Source organism: Cnephaeus nilssonii (genome assembly GCF_951640355.1).
Source record: "Cnephaeus nilssonii genome assembly, chromosome: X".
Taxonomy (NCBI): Eukaryota; Metazoa; Chordata; class Mammalia; order Chiroptera; family Vespertilionidae; genus Cnephaeus; species Cnephaeus nilssonii.
Genome location: NC_137071.1, coordinates 105,103,556 through 105,124,408, shown reverse-complemented (window position 1 = coordinate 105,124,408; position 20,853 = coordinate 105,103,556). Strand labels below are relative to the sequence as shown.

General features: G+C 44.5%; 1 protein-coding gene across 1 annotated transcript; it reads left to right on the top strand.

Annotated features, from left to right (window-relative positions):
* The first annotated feature begins 15,731 nt into the window (after positions 1 to 15,731).
* On the top strand, positions 15,732 to 19,262 carry LOC307096152 (small integral membrane protein 10-like protein 2A). The gene is made up of 3 exons (XM_079765694.1): positions 15,732 to 16,537; positions 17,326 to 17,482; positions 18,129 to 19,262. Exon 1 carries the CDS (start codon positions 15,908 to 15,910, stop codon positions 16,142 to 16,144), a length of 237 nt encoding a protein of 78 aa, XP_079621820.1. The 5' UTR covers positions 15,732 to 15,907; the 3' UTR covers positions 16,145 to 16,537; positions 17,326 to 17,482; positions 18,129 to 19,262.
* The last annotated feature ends 1,591 nt before the right edge of the window (positions 19,263 to 20,853 follow it).

The following is a 20,853-nucleotide window of genomic DNA, read 5'->3' as shown; positions in this document are numbered from 1 at the left end:
CCACATAGCTCCCAACCCCAGACCAAATATAAGCAAATAGGTGAGCAAAGTTGTGAAGACCACAGATATATTTTTAGATTAAAAAATAGCAAAGAACTCAATAAATGCTTTGAATAAAATGTCTTTGCTAAAAAATATAATAATAATAAAGTGGGCTGCTGCTGATACCAAAAAAGGTATCTAGTGTTGGCAAGTTCTCTGAACATCTAAGCAAAGTTAGGAACTGCCTCTCATATATTTTATCTCTAGTACAATAGCAGAATTTTCCATATTGCAATGCTTTTACACAAGTTTTAAAAAATTCTTTGTTTATTTACATAATGGGTTTGCATGCTAAGAATTTCTTGGGAGTTGTTTGTTTTTAGAGAGTGTGAGGATAGCCTCTGATACTCATTTCCTTGTCTCTAACCTAGTGAAAAAATTATCATATAGGTTTAATGTAAAGGGATTACATGAGATAATACTTGTAGAGTTTCTTGGAGCAAATACCAATAATTTGTAGGGGTTCATCAAATAGCAATTAGAAGTAACATTATTAGTATCATCTTTAAAACAAGTATTACATTATTTATTGATGTTATTTTAATCTAGAAAACCTTTCAGTATATATACTACAAAGCTTGCTACTAGTAAAGTTTTTATATTAAGACATAAAAGTTGAAGAACATAATATTTATGTTTGTAAAAGTAGCCATAGTTAGAATAAACTGCTTTATTTAACTTAATTCTTGCATATAAAACCCCACATCTTTGTTGCAGCAAATAGTATGCCATTATGATCCTGATTTGCATACAGTCAAATATTATCTGTCACTCAAACAGAATCCTCACATAATTATATAATTTTTGTGAGAAAGTGATAGCAAGTGAGACTGTTAATTGTCTTGGGTTTATTATAATGACTGCCATTTTGCTTTTATGTTTTAAAGATTTTAATCAATTTTGGATAAACATGGATTCTTCAGTTCACCTTTGCCTCCATGTCACCTTTAGTTCTTATGTCTAGCCACCTCACACATTCAGTGCATCTGTTGCATCTCATTTGAATTTGTGATTCTAGATGTAGATGAAGAAAATGTCTTAAGGAACAGCATAATATTGATATTTCTGTGTACTATCATATTTTATAATCTACTTTTTATATAATAATATACTTACACTGAACCATATGGTATTACTGATATTAGATGGTTTTAGTCCTTAAAAAATAGCAATTTATTAGGTTCAGAAAACAAGGTGGAGGTAATAGGCTGTAAAACTTTAGTCTAATGATGATTTCATTATACTAACATGGAAGAGGGAAGAGCAGATGGATTTTTCTCTTTGTTCTTGCTTATTTGACTACTAGAGGCCCGGTGCACAACATTCGTGCACTGGGCGGCAGTGTCCCTTAGCCCGGCCTACACCCTCTCACAGTCTGGGACCCCTTGGGGGATATCCCTGAAGGGAGTGGGCCTAAGCTGGTAGGCGGACATCCCCCCAAGGGGTCCTTAATGCTGCCACGAAGGTGGGAGAGGCTCCCGGCACCACCGCTGTGCTCTCCAGCCGTGAGCTCGACTTCTGGCTGAGCGGTGCTCCCCCTGTGGGAGCGCACTGACCACCAGGGGGCAGCTCCTGCATTGAGCATCTGCCCCCTGGTGGTCAGTGCATATCATAGTGACTGGTCGTTCTGTTGTTCTATGGATTTGCATATTGGCCTTTTATTATATAGGATAGATAGTGGGAAGTATTTTAAGAAAGGAAGTTCAAGGTGTTTCAGATATGTAGAAACTTTTCCTGTCCTTAAAGCCTTGAAAGAAGTATTTGAATTGCATAAAAACATTGAGACATGCAGGTGAGATGACTTACCAAAGAGATTGACTGAGCACAGTGTAATTACAGAAACAAACACTGGATTCACATAGTAAAAAACTAATTTTATTGTACAACACAACATCTAATCTTTTACAGCACCACTTTGATAGGGTTTTAACTTGATATTTATAAGTCTAAAACATTCTTTCTTTCTTTTTTATGCAGTTTGTGGTTCTTTATTGGGTTCTCCTTCAGTCTATATTCTATCCTGTTCAGATGTTCCACTTAGCAAAATAAAAACTGTGTACTGGTATCCATTCTTATTTTCTTGATAAGTATGGCAAACACAACCTTGGCTTTAAAAGCCATCTCAACATTTAGAATTAGAAGGAAATCTTCTGAAGAAAAAAAACAAGTCTAAGAACTAAAGTTCTATTGACATCAAGTACAGAATCCAAGACTACAACTTCTCTCTAAAAGCAAAATTGCCATAAAAACACTGTTCCTTTGAAAATACTCTTCTCTAGTGAGTTGAATACAGGTCAGTGTGAGACAATCAATCAATAAAACAAATGAACAAACAAACAAAGGCAATATACATTTGCCTGTTCTTTTCCCTAGACACAGCAAAACCACAGAAACCTTTTACAAATTTGTCTCTCTTTTCTGAAATAACTCAATCATGATTCAAAAAATTACAAAATCACGTTTGCTGTCATAATTTCACTGGAAAGAGACCAGCCCAGAACCATTCTCCCTCAGGCCAACCGGTACTGTGTGAGTTCTTCACTTCATGCAGGAAATCTTTCAGAATATGAGTCCTGGTGATTTTGAGAGTACATTTATTAAAGCTGGGGACAGTGAAACAAAGGAAGGGCTTAGGTTAGAAGAAGCAACAGGAGAGAGCCTAGGCGGTACTCTGCTTTAGATGTCTAGAAATTTTATAGGAAAGAAGTGAGCCACAGTGGGGCTGCTGTTAGGTCACTGAAAATTCAGAGAACAGGGGGCTTTGAAGATAGATAGGTTCAGGGGGTAAGCCGAGGATGAACTGCCACTGGTTGCTCCCCTGGTACCAAGTCTCCTGGGGACCCTTAGAGCTTAGGAAAGAAAAGTAAAGATGCACTTCTGAGGGGAAAGAAAGGCATGGGCATAGAGAGAACCCACCCTAGGTCTTTGTTTTGAGGGTTCTTATACATTTACTAAAGGCAGAAATTTTATGGGAGGTTTTAGGAGAGGATCTCAATGGAATATACACGAAAGGATGTTTGTTTATATGAAATGTTTTTTTCTATTGAGGTGATCATGTGATTTGGGCCTTTATCCTATTAATATGGTGTACAACATTGATTTTAATTTTTAACCAACTTTGTATTTCTGGGATAAATTCCACTTGGTCATTTTTATGGGCTGAATTGTGTACCCCTAAAATTTATATGCTGAAGTTCTAATCCCAAGTACCTCAGAATGTAACCGTGTTTGGAGATAGGATCTGTAAAGAGGCAATTAAGTTAAACGGAGGTGATTAGGATGGGCCCTGATCCAATATCACTACTGGCTTTATAAGAGGAAATTTTGATACAAATACAGATAATGGAAAAACCATGTGAAGATACAGGGGGGAAAAATGACCATCTGCAAGCCAAAGAGAAGAGATCTCAGAAAAATATCCAACTTGCTGACATTTTGATCTTAGACATCTAGCCTCCAAAATTGTGAGAAAATAAATTTCTGTTGTTTAAGTCATCCAGTCCATGATATTTTGCTATGGCATTTTAGCCAATTAATACAGTCATTGTGTACAATCCTTTTATATGTTGCTGGATTAGTTTGAGGATTTTTGTTTCTATATTCATAAGGGGCACTGGCCTGAGGTTATTTTTTTTCTTGTGATGTTTTTGTCTAGTTTTTGTATCAGGGTAAGACTACTCTCATAGAATGAGTTGGGGAGTATTCTCTCCTCTTCTGCTATTTTGGGAGAGTTTGAGAAAGATTGGTACTCATTATGTTTTAAGTGATTTGTAGAATTCACCAGTGAATTACTCTAAACCTCAGCTACTGTGTGTGTGTGTGTGTGTGTGTGTGTGTGTGTGTGTGTGTGTGTGTGTGAATTGTTTTACTTATGAATTCAATCTCTTTACTTGTCTATTCAGATTTTCTATTTCTTTATTTTGAAGGTTTAATTTTAATTTTTATAGTAGCTTCATTGAAATACAATTCACATACCATACTAATCACCTATTTAAAATTGGCAATTCAATGTCTATTTATTCTTCAGTTAATTATGATTTCATTTAGTTTAATTTTTGGCATGTAATTGTTCATAGCATTCTCTTATACTTTTTTTTAAAGGTAGAGATGTCCTCTCTTTCATTTCTGATTTTAGTAATTTGAGTCTTCTTTTTTCTTGGTCACTCTAACTAAAGGTTTAGGTAGAGTTGTTTTTTTATTTCAAAGAAACAACTTTTGGTTTTATTTTTTTATTTTTTTTTTCAATTTTTTTATTAAGGTATTATATGTGTACATATCTTACCATTGCCCTCCCCACACCCCACTCCCATATATGCCCCCACCCCCCAGAGTTTTGCATCCATTGGTCATGCTTATATGCATGCATACAAGTCCTTTGATTGATCTCTTATCTCCCCCACCTCTCCCTAACCTTCCCCTTGTAATTTGACAGTCTGTTTGATGCTTTACTGTCTCTGTATCTATCTTTTTGTTCAAGTTTATAATGTTCTTTATTATCCATAAATGAGTGAGATCATGTGGTATTTTTCTTTCATTGACTGACTTATTTCACTTAACATAATGTTCTCCAATTCCTCCCAGGTTGCTGCAAATGATGAGAATTCCTTCTTTTTTATGGCAGCATAGTATTCCATTGTGTAGATGTACCACAGTTTTCTGATCCAGTCATCTGCTGACGGGCACCTAGGCTGTTTCCAAATCTTAGCTATGGTGAATTGCGCTGCTATGAACATAGGGGTGCATATATCCTTTCTGATTGGTGTTTCTAGTTTCTTCGGATATATTCCCAGGAGTGGGATTACTGGGTCAAATGGGAGTTCCATTTTCAGTTTTTTGAGGAAACTCCATACTGTTCTCCACAGTGGCTGCACCAGTCTGCAATCCCACCAGCAGTGCACGAGGGTTCCTTTTTCTCCGCATCCTCGCCAACACTTGTCGTTTGTTGATTTGTTGATGATAGCCATTCTGACAGGTGTGAGATGGTACCGCATTGTTGTTTTGATTTGCATCTCTCGGATAATTAGTGACGTTGAGCATGTTTTCATGTGTCTCTTGGCCTTCCTTCTGTCTTCTTTTGAAAAGATTCTATTTAGGTCTGTTGCCCATTTTTTTATTGGATCATTTATCTTCCTTTTATTAAGTTGTATAAGCTGCCTGTAGATGTTGGAGATTAAACCTTTATCAGTGATGCCATTTGCAAATATGTTCTCCCATGCAGTGGGCCTTCTTGTTGTTTTGTTGATGTTTTCTTTTGCTGTGAAAAAGCTTTTTATTTTGATGTAGTCCCATTTGTTAATTTTCTCTTTAGCTTCCATTGCCCTAGGGGCAGTGTCAGTGAAGAATTTCTTTTGGCATATGTCTGACATTTTGCTGCCTGTGGATTGCTCTAGTATTTTTATGGTTTCCCGTCTTATGTTTAAGTCCTGTATCCATTTTGAGTTTATTTTTGTGTATGGCGTAAGTTGGTGATCAAGCTTCATTTTTTTGCATGTATCTGTCCAATTTTCCCAACACCATTTATTGAAGAGACTGTCTTTATTCCATTGTATGTTCATGCCTCCTTTGTCAAATATTAATTGAGCATAGTGGTTTGGGTCAATATCTGGATTCTCTATTCTGTTCCATTGATCTATATGTCTGTTCTTGTGCCAGTACCAGGCTGTTTTGAGAACAGTGGCTTTGTAATACAGCTTGAAATCTGGTATTGAGATCCCTCCTACTTAATTCTTCTTTCTCAGGATTGCTGTGGCTATTCGGGGTCTTTTTTTATTCCAGATGAATTTTTGGAGAGTTCTTTCAAGGTCTGTGAAATATGCCGTTGGTATTTTAATGGGGAGTGCATTGAATCTATAGATTGCTTTGGGTAGTATGGACATTTTAATGATGTTGATTCTACCAATCCATGAACATGGTATGTTCTTCCATCTGTTTACGTCTTCCTCTATCTCTTTTTTCAGTGTCCTGTAGTTTTCCGTGTATAGGTCTTTTACCTCCTTAGTTAAGTTTATTCCTAGGTATCTTAATTTTTTTGGTGCGATGGTAAATGGGATTGCCTTTTTAGTCTCTCTGTCTGTAAGTTCACTATTGGTGTATAGAAAGGCCATAGATTTCTTGGCGTTAATTTTGTATCCTGCTACATTGCCGAATTCATTTATTAAGTCTATTAGTTTTTTGACGGAGTCTTTCGGATTTTTTATGTACAATATCATGTCGTCTGCAAATAAAGACAGCTTTACTTGTTCTTTTCCAATCTGGATGCCTTTTATTTCTTCTTCTTGTCTAATTGCAATGGCTAATACTTCCAGTACTATGTCAAACAGGAGTGGTGAGAGTGGGCATCCCTGTCTTGTTCCTGTTCTTAGGGGAAATGTCTTTAGTTTTTGTCCATTGAGTATGATGTTTGCTGTGGGTTTATCATATATAGCTTTTATTATGTTGAGGTATGAGCCATCTATTCCCACCTTGTTGAGAGCTTTTATCAAGAAAGGGTGTTGGATTTTGTCAAATGCTTTTTCTGCATCAATTGATATGACTATGTGATTTTTATCTTTCAATTTGTTTATGTGATGTATCACGTTTATTGATTTGCGGATATTGTACCATCCTTGCATTCCTGGGATAAATCCTACTTGGTCATGGTGTATGATCTTTCTGATGTACTGCTGGAGCCGATTTGCTAGAATTTTGTTGAGGATTTTGGCATCTATGTTCATGAGGGATATTGGTCTGTAATTCTCTTTCATTGTGTTGTCTTTATCTGGTTTTGGTATTAGGGTGATGCTGGCTTCATAGAAGGAGCTTGGAAGTGTTCCTTCCACTTGAATTTTTTGGAATAGTCTGAGGAGGATAGGTTTTAGTTCTTCCTTGAATGTTTGGTAAAACTCTCCTGTGAAGCCATCAGGCCCCGGGCTTTTGTTTGCCGGAAGCTTTTTGATGACTGCTTCAATTTCGTCCATAGTTATTGGCCTATTAAGCTGTTTAGATTCTTCTTGATTGATTTTTGGAAGGTTATATTTTTCTAGGAATATGTCCATTTCCTCCAGATTGTCCAGTTTGTTGGAATAGAGTTGTTCGTAGTATTTTGTAACAATCCTTTGTATCTCAGCATGGTCTGTTGTTATTTCATCTCTTTCATTTCTGATTTTGTTTATTTGGGTCCTCTCTCTTTGCTTCTTGGTGAGCCTGGCTAGAGGTCCATCAATCTTGTTTATCCTTTCAAAGAACCAGCTCTTGGTTTTGTTGATCTTATGTATTGTTTCTTTGGTCTCTATGTCATTTATCTCCGCTCTGATCTTTGTTATTTCCTTCCTTCTGGTTACACTGGGCTTTTCTTGCTGCTCTTTTTCTAGCTCTTTGAGTTGTAGGGTTAAGTAATTTATTACCATTGTTTCTTGTTTTTTGCAATAGGCCTGTAGAGCTATGAACTTCCCTCTCAAGACTGCTTTCACTGTGTCCCATAGATTTTGGATTGTTGTGTTTTCATTGTCATTTGTTGCCATGATGTTTTTTATTTCTTCCTTGATCTCTCTGGTGACCCAGTCCTTGTTTAATAGCATGCTGTTTAGTCTCCATGTGTTTGATTTCTTTGGATTGTATTTATTGTAGTTGATTTCCAGTTTTATGCCACTGTGATCTGAGAAGATGCTTGATATAATTTCTATCTTCTTGAATTTGAAGAGACTTTGCCTGTGACCCAGCATATGGTCTATCTTTGAAAATGACCCATGTGCACTTGAGAAGAATGTATATTCTGTGGCTTTGGGGTGAAATGTTCTGAAGATGTCAATTAATTCCATCTGGTCTAGTGATTCATTTAGGATTGCTGTTTCTTTGCTGATTTTTTGTTTAGAGGATTTGTCCAGTGGTGATAGTGGGGTATTAAAGTCTCCTACTATGATTGTGTTGCTATTAATCTCTCCCTTGATATCCTCCAGGAGTTTTTTTATGTATTTGGGTGCTCCTATATTGGGAGCGTATATGTTTACCAGAATTATTTCTTCTTGTTGGATTTCTCCCTTTAGTATTATGAAGTGGCCTTCCTTATCTCTTGTTATGGCATTTACTTTGAGGTCTATTTTGTCAGATATAAGTATTGCTACCCCAGCTTTTTTTTCATTTCCATTTGCCTGAAAGATATTTTTCCATCCCTTCACTTTCAATCTGTGTGAGTCTCTTGTTCTGAGGTGGGTCTCTTGTAGACAGCATATATATGGGTCGTGTTTTTTTATCCATTCAGCTACTCGATGTCTTTTGATTGGAGCATTTAGTCCGTTTACATTTAAAGTTATTACTGAAAGGTATTTGTTTGCAGTCATATCTATTTTTGTGTCTGTATTCCTTCTTACCTGTTTATTTCTTCTTTTTACAGTATTCCCTTTAGCAATTCTTGCATTGCTGGTTTGGTGGTGATAAACTCCCTGAGGCTTTTTTTGTCTGCAAAGCTCCTGATTTCCCCTTCAATTTTGATTGATAGTCTTGCTGGATATAGTATTCTTGGATTCAGTCCTTTGCTTTGCAACACTTTGTATACCTCCTTCCATTCACTTCTAGCTTGTTGTGTTTCTGATGAGTAATCATTTGACAATCTGATGGGTGTTCCTTTGTAGGTAACTCTCTGTCTCTCTCTTGCCGCCTTTAGGATTCTCTCTTTATCATTTATATTTGCCATTGAAATTATGACATGTCTTGGCGTGGGTCTTTTGGGGTTGATCCTGCTTGGGACTCTCTTTACTTGCGTAACTTTTATCTTTCCCATATCCGGGAAGTTTTCTGTCATTATTTCTTCAAATAGATTTTCTAATCCCTGCTGCTCTTCTTGTCCTTCTGGCAGCCCTATTATACGCATGTTACTTCGTTTCATGTTGTCCCGAAGCTCCCTTAGGCTTTCCTCCTGCTTTTTAATTTTTTTCTCCAATTGCTGTTCAGCTTGAGCTTGTTTCTGTACCTGATCTTCTAACTCACTAATTCGGTCCTCTGCTTCTTGTAATCTACTGTTGAAACTTTCCATGGTGTTTTTGATTGTAGCTATATCACTTTTCATTTCTTCCTGATTCTTGCATAAGTTGTTGATTTTCTCATCCATCCGATGTATAAATTCCATGACCATTACTCTGAACTCCTTTTCGGTCATGTTGCAAGCTTCATTTTCACTAATTTCCTTTCTTGGCGACTCCACATTTTCTTTCCTCTGTGAGTTATTTCGTTTCCCCATTCTGGCTATTACCAGAAAGCTCAAGCTTCTGTTTGCGTGGACCTGGGCCGTGTGCTGTGGGGACTTCGCTCCACCCTAGTTTCACTGAAGTGCACTGACACTAGGACGTGTGGCTGTCTTTGGTTGGTGGGAACCAGACTTGCCCAGGATCAGTGTCCCCAGTGTTCCGTGTGGTCTCGTGTGCACATTTAGAATCAGGGGCCCTGTCTGCACCACACTGTTGGTATGTGCCGAGAATGAGATCCTTAGCATGTGCCAGGAGTCAGAGTTTCCCTGTGTCTGCACCAAGACTCGAGTGTCAAAGTCTCTGTTGCCTTGTGCGGTTTCTCGTTGAGAATCAGGGTCCCTGTGTGTGCACGCACCAACAATTGGGGTCGCTGGCTCTTAGTGTGAATGCGCTGTGAGTCAGGGATCCCAGGCAGCTGTGTCCGGCGTGCCAAATTCCCTGAAGTGGGGCTGCGTCCTGTGTGTGCTCTCTCTACTGAGCCAAACCGGCTAGAGCGCACATTCTTAAAAACCTGAAGGTGAGCCGGCTCAGTGCACTCTTCCAAAGTCCCAGAAGGGGGGCGGAGTCCGTCCTGCGCGCCAAATTCCCCAAAGGGAAGCCCCTCTGAAGAATCTCCGAAGGGGGAGCTGTGACCCGCGAGCCAAATTCCCCGAAGGGGAGCCCTCTGTGCGCACTGACAGATTTCCCCGACGGGGAGCTGCTTCTGTCCCGTGCGCGAGCGCGCGCCAAATTCCCTAAGAGGGAGCGCGTCCCTGCACAAAGCTCGGCAGCTTGGGCCAGGGGCGGGTCTATCAGTTACTATGGCGCTGTCTGTGCGCGCCTGTGAGCAGCTTGGGCGAGGGGCGCGTCTATCAGTTACTATGGCGCTTTCTGCACGCCTGTGGGCGCTCAGCAGCTTGGGGGAGGGGCGGGTCTATCAGTTACTATGGCGCTATCAGCGCCTGCGAGGAGGGGGATAGGCTCTTTGACTCACGGAAATCTGCCTGGAAGTCTGGATTCTTGTTGTTGGTCTGAAGCTGTGATAGCAGTTCTCTGTCCCCGGTGGCTGCAGGGTCCTGGTTTGTGTCAGAAGCCAGGATCCGAGTCTCAGGCAGCTCTGTTTCCCAAGATGGTGTGGTCTCTGCGTCCGCACCAACCGCCGAGAAGTGTCCGCTTTGTGCGCGGGGCTCCGCCGTCTAGGGCTGCCCTGTTCGGGAGCCCCTTGGAAGACCTGCAGAATCTAACTGACCCTATTTCATACACACACACACACACCACACACATCTACACTCTCCTCTATGGGTTCCTCACTCACACTCTCTCTCTCCCTACCTGCCTGCCGGTCGCCATCTTTCTATCCTTTTTCTTCACAACTTTTGGTTTTATTGATTTTCTCCATTGTTTTCTATTCTCTAGTTCATTTATTTCTGTTTTAATTTTTATAATTTCTTTCATTCGCCTTGCTTTTTGCTTAGGTCACTCTTCTATTTCTAGTTTCTTAAGGTGGCAGGTTAGGTAATTGATTTTAGATCTTTCTTTGTACGTACTCTGCAATTTCTGAATTGGTTCTCATCTAATAATACTCTTTAGTTGCTCTGACAATAAGACTAAAGTCCCTAGTGGGCCTCGAATTGGTAACATTTTCTTGGCCCCTTTACGCTGGATCAGTTGCCAGGGTGACCAGCCATCCTTTACATCAGGATGGGGAACATCCAGCCCATGGACCATATAAGGCCTGCAAAATCATTTGGGCTGGCCCTGCCAGTGCAACCACAGGTGGGACTCAAAATGCAATAAATCTAGGATCCTTTTTCACAGCAACATAAATTTATATTAAATGGATTATAAATATCCAAATGGCTCTTGGCAGAAAAAAGGCTCCCCACTCCTGCTTTAGGTGCTCAGAGACATCAGCACTCTGAAAGTCTCTTATGAACACACATTGCCTTGAGTTGTTTATTCATTCCTCATTTGTTTGACATCTTTTTTTCTCCAGACACCAAGCCACATTTCTCATATTTCTTAGCACAGTGTCTGGGACTCTGGTGTAAGCCCTTGCCAATTTTTATTGACTGACTAACAAACTGATGGATGGGCCCTTCACACTATATGGTAACTGCCTATTCCCTTGGCCATATCTTCCTTATTAGAAATTCAATGAAGAAACGAACTTGTCTGTCTAATCCCTTAGATTAGTCCAGAATAGTCAGTTAAAGAGAAAACAATACAGAACAGTGCTAGATGTGCCAAAGCCAGAGCTTTCGTGATGCCCCAGAACTGGAGACTGATGGGAATGTGGAGTCTGAGAAAGCTGCAGGAACCCCCACTCCCTTAAGCCTGCACTAGCCTGCCACCACCAGTGCCAGAGAAAGAATGCATCCCTCTAGCCTCCATATCTTGCAGAAGTGCTTTTCAGAGTAGACTCTGTCTGGAATGGTGCCTGTAAGGGGTTATGGGCATGAGAATGGGATCAAATGAAAATAAAACCCAGAAATTGTTACCTGCTGCTTGGGTGGTGTGTGTGTGTGTGTGTGTGTGTGTGTGTGTGTGTGTGTACTTGTGGGTATGTAACATTTTAGGGATGGCCAATACCTTTTATAGAGTCTAGTGGTAGTTTATCATGTAATTCTTTCTTAATCACTACTACCATTTAAATATATATATATATATATATATATATATATATATATATATATATATATATATTATTGATTTCAGAGAGGAAGGGAGAGGGAGAGGGAGAGAGAGAAACATCAATGATAAGAGGGAATCATTGGTCAGCTGCCTCCTGCACGCCCCAAACTGAGGATTGAGTCTGCAACCTGAGCATATGCCCCGACCAGGAATCGAACCATGACCTCCTGTTCATAGTTTGATGCTCAACCACTGAGCCATGCTGGCCGAGCACTACTATCATTTTTGAGTGCTTACATCATTATGCTAGCCAGTTACTCTGCCAAATACATTTCCATTTATTCATTCATTTAATTAATATTTGTTGAGTGCTGACTGATATACTCTGCTGAGCGCTTGGAATAAATCAACAAACAGAAAGACAAAAACTTTGGTCCATGTAGAAATAACATTCTTGTGGCTTGAGGAAAGGGTAGATGCTAAAGCAATAAATAACTAAAACATATGGTATGTTGGAAATTTGGAAAAATATACCAGGAAAGGAAGTTCTGGAGTACTGGAGAAGGGTGGCAAGTTGTATGTCAGAATAGGGTAGTAGTCAGAATAAGCTTCATTAGAAAATTAATAGTTGAGCAAGGACTTGAAGGAAGTTAGAGAGTTAGTGAGATAGATACTTGGAATAAGAACTATCCACAGTGAGACTTTGAAAGCATCCCCTTTAAGATCAAGATCAAGACCAAGGAAGCACTGGAGACTGAAAGTTTTAACTAGGCTTTGTAATGCAAAAAAAAAATCCATATAAGGTTAGAAAAAAACATAGAAAACTGTCATTCTTTACAGATTATAGGATTTTCTACTTAGAAAGCACAAAGAATCAGATATTTTTTAAAACATATTTTTGTTGTTGATAGTATTACAGATATTTCCCATTTCTCCCCCTTCACCTCCTTCCTCCCAGCCTCTACACTCCCCTGGGTCTTAACTACCCTATTGCCCATGTCCATGGGCTATACATATAAGTATATAAGTTCTTAGGTTTATCTCTCCTCATGCCCCCAACCCCACATAGAGGTATGTCAGTCTGTTCCATGCCTCCATGCTTTGAGTCTTATTTTGTTGTTCAATTTCAGATATTTTTTAATGTTTATTTTTTATTAAAACTTTATTGTTTCAAGTATTACATATGTCCTCCTTATTTGCCCCATTGACCCCTTCTAGCCAGCCCCTGCCCTCTGCCCCAGGCCTTCACTACACTATTGTCTGTGTCCATGGGTTATGCATGTATGCTTACAAGTTCTTTGGTTAATCTCTTCCTACCCACCCCACCCCCACCTTCCCTCTGAGAGAATCACATATTAATCATTCAAATTATTAAGAGAGTTTAGCAAGCATTCTAGATGTAAAATCAATCTAAAATAATTTTTATTTCTACCAAATAGTCCAATAGAAAAGTGGACAGGAAAAAAAAAAGAAAAGTGGACAGAAGATTTGGAAGAAGCAGTTCTTAGAGGAGGAAACCAAATTGCCAATAGACATTGAAAAGATACTTGGCATGCCAGGCCACTGTGGTTCAGTGGTTGAGCATTGACCTATGAACTAGGAGGTCACAGTTCTATTCCCAGTAAGGGCACATGTCCGGGTTGTGGGCTAGATCCCCAGTGGGGGAGTGTGCAGGAGGCAGCCAATCAATGATTCTCTCTCATCATTGATGTTTCTATCTCTCTCTTCCTCTCCCTTCCTTTCTGAAAGCAATGAAAAAATATATATTTTAAAAAAGAAAATAAAAGATTCTTGGCTTCATCAGTAACTGGACAAATAAATGTATATTAAAGCACAATGACATGCCAATTCACATCTCTCAGACTGGCAAAAATTTTAATGGGTTATATCAAGAATAGGACAGGACAGGTGGTGCAACTTTTATCCACTGATGGAAGGCATATGATTGCTGCCGACACTTTGGAAAACGGAATTAGCTAATAAGTGTTCAAGATGCACACATTTTGGCTAACATTATGACTCCTGAGTGTATATCATAGGGAAACCTTGCCCATTGGCAGACAAACACTACAAATAACCCTGGCACATAATAAGCACCCAATAACTCTAGGAAAAGGGGCTGCATAGATACATAAATTATGAATGATTCATAAAATACAGACTATTCAGCCTTCTACTCCAAGTGTGGTCCAGCACCACAGGGTTCATTCTTACTTTCCTTCTTGCTTATTTGTAACTTATTTTTGGGACAGTAAAAACCTGACTTCTTATGTCCTGTGCACCCACTTTCATTTTACCAAAATGGTACTTTGTTATATACATTTCATCCTCTTTCTTACTTTTTTCATCTGTAGATTTGCTGTGTGTATATCTAGTCTCTTATTTTCAAGTATAACATACAATTTCATTATGTGTATCCACTTATCTTATTGACCTGCATTCTTTGCAGAAAAAAATATATTACCTCTAAAAAGAACTTAGGCAAAGACTTCATCAACAGTGCCTAAGCAGAATCAACTTTACTGCATCAGCAATTGCTGTTCTCTCAACCTGGATGGCTCTTCCTTTAGCTTTTTCAAAGCTATTTATTTCCCATAGTCCCTTGGATTTCAGCTAAAATGTAACCTCCTTAGAGTTGCTTTCCCTGACCAAATTCTATGAAAGAGTTCTCTTTTAGTGTGAAACACTCTATTATACACTCCTGCTATATTGTATGTCCCTGGTTACTAGCTGAAAAATCTTATCTATTGATTTACTTGCAGATGTATTGTCTCTCTCTCTCTCTCTCTCCCCCCCCCCCCCCCCCCCGCCATGCTCACCCTCCAATGAAATATTAGCTCCTTGCTGAAACCGGTTTGGCTCAGTGGATAGAGCGTCGAACTGCGGACTGAAAGGTCCCAGGTTCGATTCTGGTCAAGGGCATATACCTTGGTTGCGGGCACATCCCCAGTAGGGGGTGTGCAAGAGGCAGCTGATTGATGTTTCTCTATCTTCAATGTTTCTAACTCTCTATCCCTCTCTCTTCCTCTCTGTAAAAAATCAATAAAATATATTTTTTAAATAAATAAATAAATATTAGCTCCTTGGGAGCAAGGATTTTGTTGCCTTTCTCTACTTTGCTTCCAGCACATAGAACAAAGCCTAGAGGATAATCAGTGTTTAATAAATACTTGAAGAAGTATTGAATGAGAGAAGGGTAATGTCCTGGGCAATTCAAGGCAACCTATGGAGAGGATCTGGTTTCAAGATGACTCAGACCAAATCAGAATATTTCACTTTCCCACTTGTCTCTTTCTTAACAGTATTTCTTCTTACTCCTGTTAATGTTATGCAGTTAGTTGTAAAAAGAAGGGGTATTATTCAGCAGATCTGAGACCCAGATCTGAGATCCAGTCCTAGCTAGGTCTCTTCCTGGTTTTGTGCCCACAGGTCTCAGGCTACAATTTGTAGGTGAAATTGCCAAGTAACTTGGAATTTCTGTGATATTTTTTAACTCCCTGGTGTAGATGAGTTGCAGTCTGTAGTAAAATGATGTTCCTAAAGCGACAAAAGCTCTGTAAAAGACATTGGGGAGGGTCGTGAACAGGAGGGGCCTTCTGATGGGCCCACTGGACAGAATCAACACAGCTGTCCCTACACTCCAACCCCCCACCCCCCTACACCCCTCCAGGGGAGCAGTGCCTTTCAATTAGCTCAGGCCCTCTAACTCTGCTCTTAGGAGCTTGGGTTAGCAGGCCCAGTGGCATCTCCAATGAGGCTTGCTTGCGGAGCTGGTTCCCTGGGCGGGGCTATATCTCTAGCCGCAGCTTTGTGGCTCCCAGTAAGGGGCGTGGCTAGGATAGAGGCGGAGCTACGCTGGCAAGATGGCTGCGCAGCTCTAGAGCAGCGGAGGAGGAGCAGTAGCTGCTGCTGCGGCAACCAGTGCCCCGTCCGGGAGGAGACCGAGGGCGGGGCTTGAGGGTGCCCCGGCCTCAAGTCCACCTGCCCTTGGCTCGTGCTCCTGCGGGTCCGCGGGGCCTGAGCCTGCCCGGCCCATGGCGGCATCCGCGGCTCTGTCGGTGGCGGCAGCGGCTGCGGCCCTGTCCGGTGTGGCGGTGCGACTTTCGCGCTTGGCCGCGGCCCGCGGCTCCTACGGCGCCTTCTGCAAGGGGCTCACGCGCACGCTGCTCACCTTCTTTGACCTGGCCTGGCGGCTGCGCGTGAACTTCCCCTACTTCTACATCGTGGCCTCCGTGATGTTCAACGTCCGCCTGCAGGTGCGGATCGAGTGAGCGCCTGTGGCCCCAGCGGCCCCGCAGGAGGGGGCCGCTCCCGCCCGCCCGCCCGCCCGCCCGCCCACATGGAGGACAGCCGGGCCGCCCAGGTCGCCGGGCCGCGGCGCGGAGAGGAGGAGGGGTGGCCCGGGCCCCTGGACCCTAGAGCTCCACGAGAGGACGCTGGCCACCGAGCCACCAGGGCCACCGAACCCCGGACCCAGGCGTGACCTGCGCACACGCGTTGCGGCCAGTGCAGCATTGCACAGAAACGGAGAAAACGGGCCCTTTCCGGAGGGCTCCGGAAAATGTTCTGACTACAGCCGACCTGTTGCCTCACGTTGGCCAAAGTGGGAAACCAGAAAGAAATGCTGCTGCAGGGACTTGCTTTGACTGGTCTCAACCAAAAAGGTAGGCTGCCAGAGAGAGGCTGCACCTGCGGGCTGGAGGGAGGCGGTTGCCATGGCATCTAAACTTCTAGGCCCCTGGGGTTGGGGAGGGGGGCGGTATGGAAGGACCCAAGGAAGCCAGCCCAGAAAGCAAGCTGCGGAGCGGAGGCAGAGTCACAGGCTCTTGGAGTCCCTTGCCATGATTCCAAATTGGGGGTGAGGGGTGGCTGTAGCTTAGGCATCTTGCATCTCACCACCCATGGAGACCTGGGTGTCCCCTCCCGCCCACAGCCAGCCCCTCCCCCACCTCTATCCCCAGAGGCCCAGGAGGTGTCACCTGAGCAAGAGGCAATGGAGGGGAATGGGCTGAGGTGGCCCATGGTACCACACTTCGCCCTCCTGGATAGGTAGCCTGGAACCCCAGGTCTGCCCCCTTCTCAGCACTCAGGCCCCCGGGCTCCCTGCAGCCCCCTGAATCCTGCCCTGCTCTCCCTTTTGCTCCCCTCCTTCCTCTTTGAGGAAGAGTGGAAAGATGCCTTCCTCCCTAGCAGTCCCCCAGTTTTGCTCTTCTGCCATCTCCAGCCCTCCCCTTGCCACAGAATGCCATCCTTTGGCCCCGGCAACGTCCGGGAGTGCCCTGTGAACCCACAGCACCTGGGAAAATGTGGATTTCCTTGAGCCAGAGGCAGGTTTCAGGCTGGGGTGGGGAGAGCAGATGGAGAAGGGGCTTGTAGAGAAGGCAACACGTGGAGAACTGGGGCCCTCTCTGGGTAGGGAGGCAACTCTCAAGTCTCCATTTCTTTGTTTCAGGAACCAGTGTTTGTAGCCAGTGACTCGCCCCTTCTACAGCCTCATCAAGAGTCAAATCTTTGCCCAAGGACCCCCTGCCCCTGGAGCTTCCTGGTAGCAGCTGAGTGAAGGGCCTGGCTGAGGAGGAGATGAAGGGCCTGCCAGGCAGAGGCCCGAGGTATGGGGCAGCCCAGAGGTCTGGTTCTGGCATGGGGCAGCCCAGAGGTCTGGTTCTGGCATGGGGAAGGACAGGACGATGTCACTCCTAGCACACCAAGAGGGTGTTCTATTCTCTCTACCTGCTGACATGGGAAACTGGGGTTCTGGGAGGAGCTCACATTTGCCCTTGTCACACAGATCAGAAGTGGTGGAGCTAAATCTTCCCTAAGGCCTGCACTTCCCCACCTGCACCCCAGGCTTCTGGAAGACCTGGCCCAGTGGGATGGGGCCGGTGATCACAAGGCTCCCAGGGGAGCTAGGGAGAGAGAGGTTCCGGGTGGGGAATGGGGGAACTAGCTTTCCTTGGAGTGGTATGGGTGGTCACAGGAAACACCAGGAGGACAGTCTGAGCTGAGATGGGCACTAGAGAGATGAGTCCAAGGATCCCCTGGGCAGCTAAGGCCCTCACCCACAGAGCCAGGTCTTCCCCCCACACACACACCCCAGGCTTAACCAAGGGCTCCTCGACAGTTGGGCACAAGCCTCTCAGTTTGGGTGGGGGAGGTGGGGGTAGCTCCTGGGGACATGATGTGACCAGAGGGTAAAGGATGAACTGGGGGTGGGTGGGGACAGGGAACCATGCACGACCCATCTCTCTGTCCCAGGCTCGGATCCCCCACACCCAGGATCACACAGGAGACTCTCCTCCAGATGGGCTTGGATTGGTCTTGGAGGCCCAGGCTGTGCTGCTGACTGGTGTACCAGCATGGCCAGGAACAGCCCAGAGGGGAGCCAGGAGAGGCCCTGGCCCTCACCACCCACCCCCGGTCCCACATCTGCTCTGACACCGGTTGCTGTCAGCCCAAGTACTCAAGAGTTCCTGAGACTGAAAACCACAGTAGTGTGGTCAGCCCCAGGGACGGAGTGGCCCAGTCTCACCACATCTGCCCTTCTCAGCTGCCCAGATGGAGCCTGGGGCCTGGGTGAAGTACTTCTCCTGCCTCACCGTAAGACTGGGGACCAAGGCTCCCACGTGCCCCCTGCAGTTTCCCACTAACAGGGCCTGATGGCTTCCTTCCTTGTGCCAAGTCACCTGGGAGCCCCTGGTCCTGGTGGCCCCTCCACCCCAACCCTGTCCAACCAGGACCACTTCCGGGAGCCGGCCAGCCTGCCTGCCAACTCCACCCGTCGATCTCTGGGGACCGCCTCAGAAAAAGGAGAGCAACACGGGCTGTATAAGATGGGAGGAGGACCAGGGGCCTCCTTGGGGATGATACACAGATGTGCCCCTTTCAAGCCCAGGTCTCACCTCTGGGTGACTCGATCCTCAGCTCCAGCCTCTTCCTGGGCTGGCCCGGGAGGAAGAAGACCTGAGAATGGCATGAGGGAGGCTCCTCACTGAATGTGTGCTGGTGTCCCACAGGGAGAAATATGTCTCTGAACCTCAGGGTGCCCTGGCCTCATAGACCTGCTCCCCTGCCAGGAAGCTCTTCCCACCCAGGGGGACACGGGAGTCCTCTGTGGCTCTGGCTGTGGCTGTCTTTGCTCAAAGGGAATGGCTGGGGAAGGGGCCAGCCACCAGTCCTTAGCCTGTTCCTGCGCCGCTTTTCTTACCATTTTGGCCTTGAGTAGTGTGAGCTGCTTCTGCTTTCCCACCGCCCCCAACCCCACTGGGTCCTGGCTGCTTGACTGGCTCTCAGTGCACTTTACTTATTAGCCGTCTCTTTTCCAGGCGGAAATTCTACACAATCAGACACCAACCTGAATAAGACGACTCAGTTTTCTGTGTGTGTTCACTCTGTACTGGTCAGAAATGTTCTTGTTTCTGGTGTTGTTAAAACTTGTTGTCTAAGTTATTAAAAAGTTCTTAAGTTCAATAAAGTAAATAAAACTGGAGGGCTCCTGTTTCTGATGTGGTGCAATAGCCTTGGAGGACAGAGGGGTCAGTGGTGAGATCACCACTGATGCCCAGGAGCTGGGGAAGGGAGCTACAGGTGGGTAGGGCCTCCTCAGAGGGCTACAGGTGGGTAGGGCCTCCTCAAGAGACGCTGGAGTGGTATGGGCGGTCACCCACTGGCCCTGGACCATTGCACCCATGAGGGGAAGGCAGCAGCATAGGCCTGGCCCCACGGGTGGCAATTGTCCCACTCACAACCTTGTTTGAAGAGACTAATACCTAAGTCTCAGCTTCATTTTAGAGCCTGGTGTAACAAGGTGCTTAATTAAATTGAACCCCAAGGGTGGGAAGAGGGAAGTGAGGTGAAATTGTCTGTCTGCTGATCATTGTGTTTCACCAGAAGCCCCTCTGCAGCAGCAGGTGGCAAGGTCCCCATCGCCTCCCTGCCGGCCACATGGGTGCAGAGTTTTGGTGGAGATAAATCACAAAAAAAAGAAGCTTCCCTTCCCCCCACCTTAGATCCCAACTCCCATCGGAGCTCCACTCCCAGTGCCTCCCCAGAGAAGCCAGGCCAGGGGTGCTGCCTTCTGAGGCTGCTGCAGGGGAGAGGGTGGCAGGTGGGCAGAGGCTGAGTGCAGGAGGCCTGGGGAGGAACACAGCAGCCAGGAGAGAGAAAAGCAAGTCCACAGGCTGCAGAAGGAAGGCGCCTTGAGGACGCAGGATTGTGGTGACAAGGAGGGGCACAGCCTGGGGAAGGGCCCTGGGTGCACCCCTCATCTGTCACCAAGACCTCCCCAGGGGCCAAAGCATCCTGATAGGACAGACCCTTTCAGCATCTGCCACCACAGGAAGGAAGGACCCAAGTGCCCTGAGCTTCCCACCCTTTGTCCAGATGGTCCAGTTCAGTCCCTGATGGTCTCACACCCACTCCAGGGATCATGTGGCCTTGGCACACCACGATGGGAGACGATCAGAACAGAGCTCCAAGGCCCTCTGAAGAGGGAGGACCACCGTTCCCAGCTAGGCACACCCTGTTCTGGTTAAGACCTGTGCCCTGGCCCAGCTGGCATGGCTACCTATGAACCAGGAGGTCACAGTTTGATTCTCAGTCAGGGCACATGCCCAGGTTGCAGGCTCAATCCCCAGTGGTGGTGGGGGGTGTGTGCAGGACACAGCCGATCAATGATTCTCTTTCATCATTGATGTTACTATTTCTCTCTCCCTCTTCCTCTCTGAAATTGATAAAAATATATTAAAAAAAAAAGACCTGTGCTCTGAGCCCAGCTCCTCCTATGTAGGCATTCAAGGGGATGTTGTCCTGTCAACATTTGTCCTCAGGCCTTATCATCATGAGAAGAGAAAAACAGATGAAGGGAATTGGCGTATAATGAGGACCTACCGAACTCATGGCACTGTGATAGGTGGTTTGCTGCCATCATATATAAATAATAGCCTAAGTGACCGTGTGACTGTTCGACTGGTAGCTATGATGT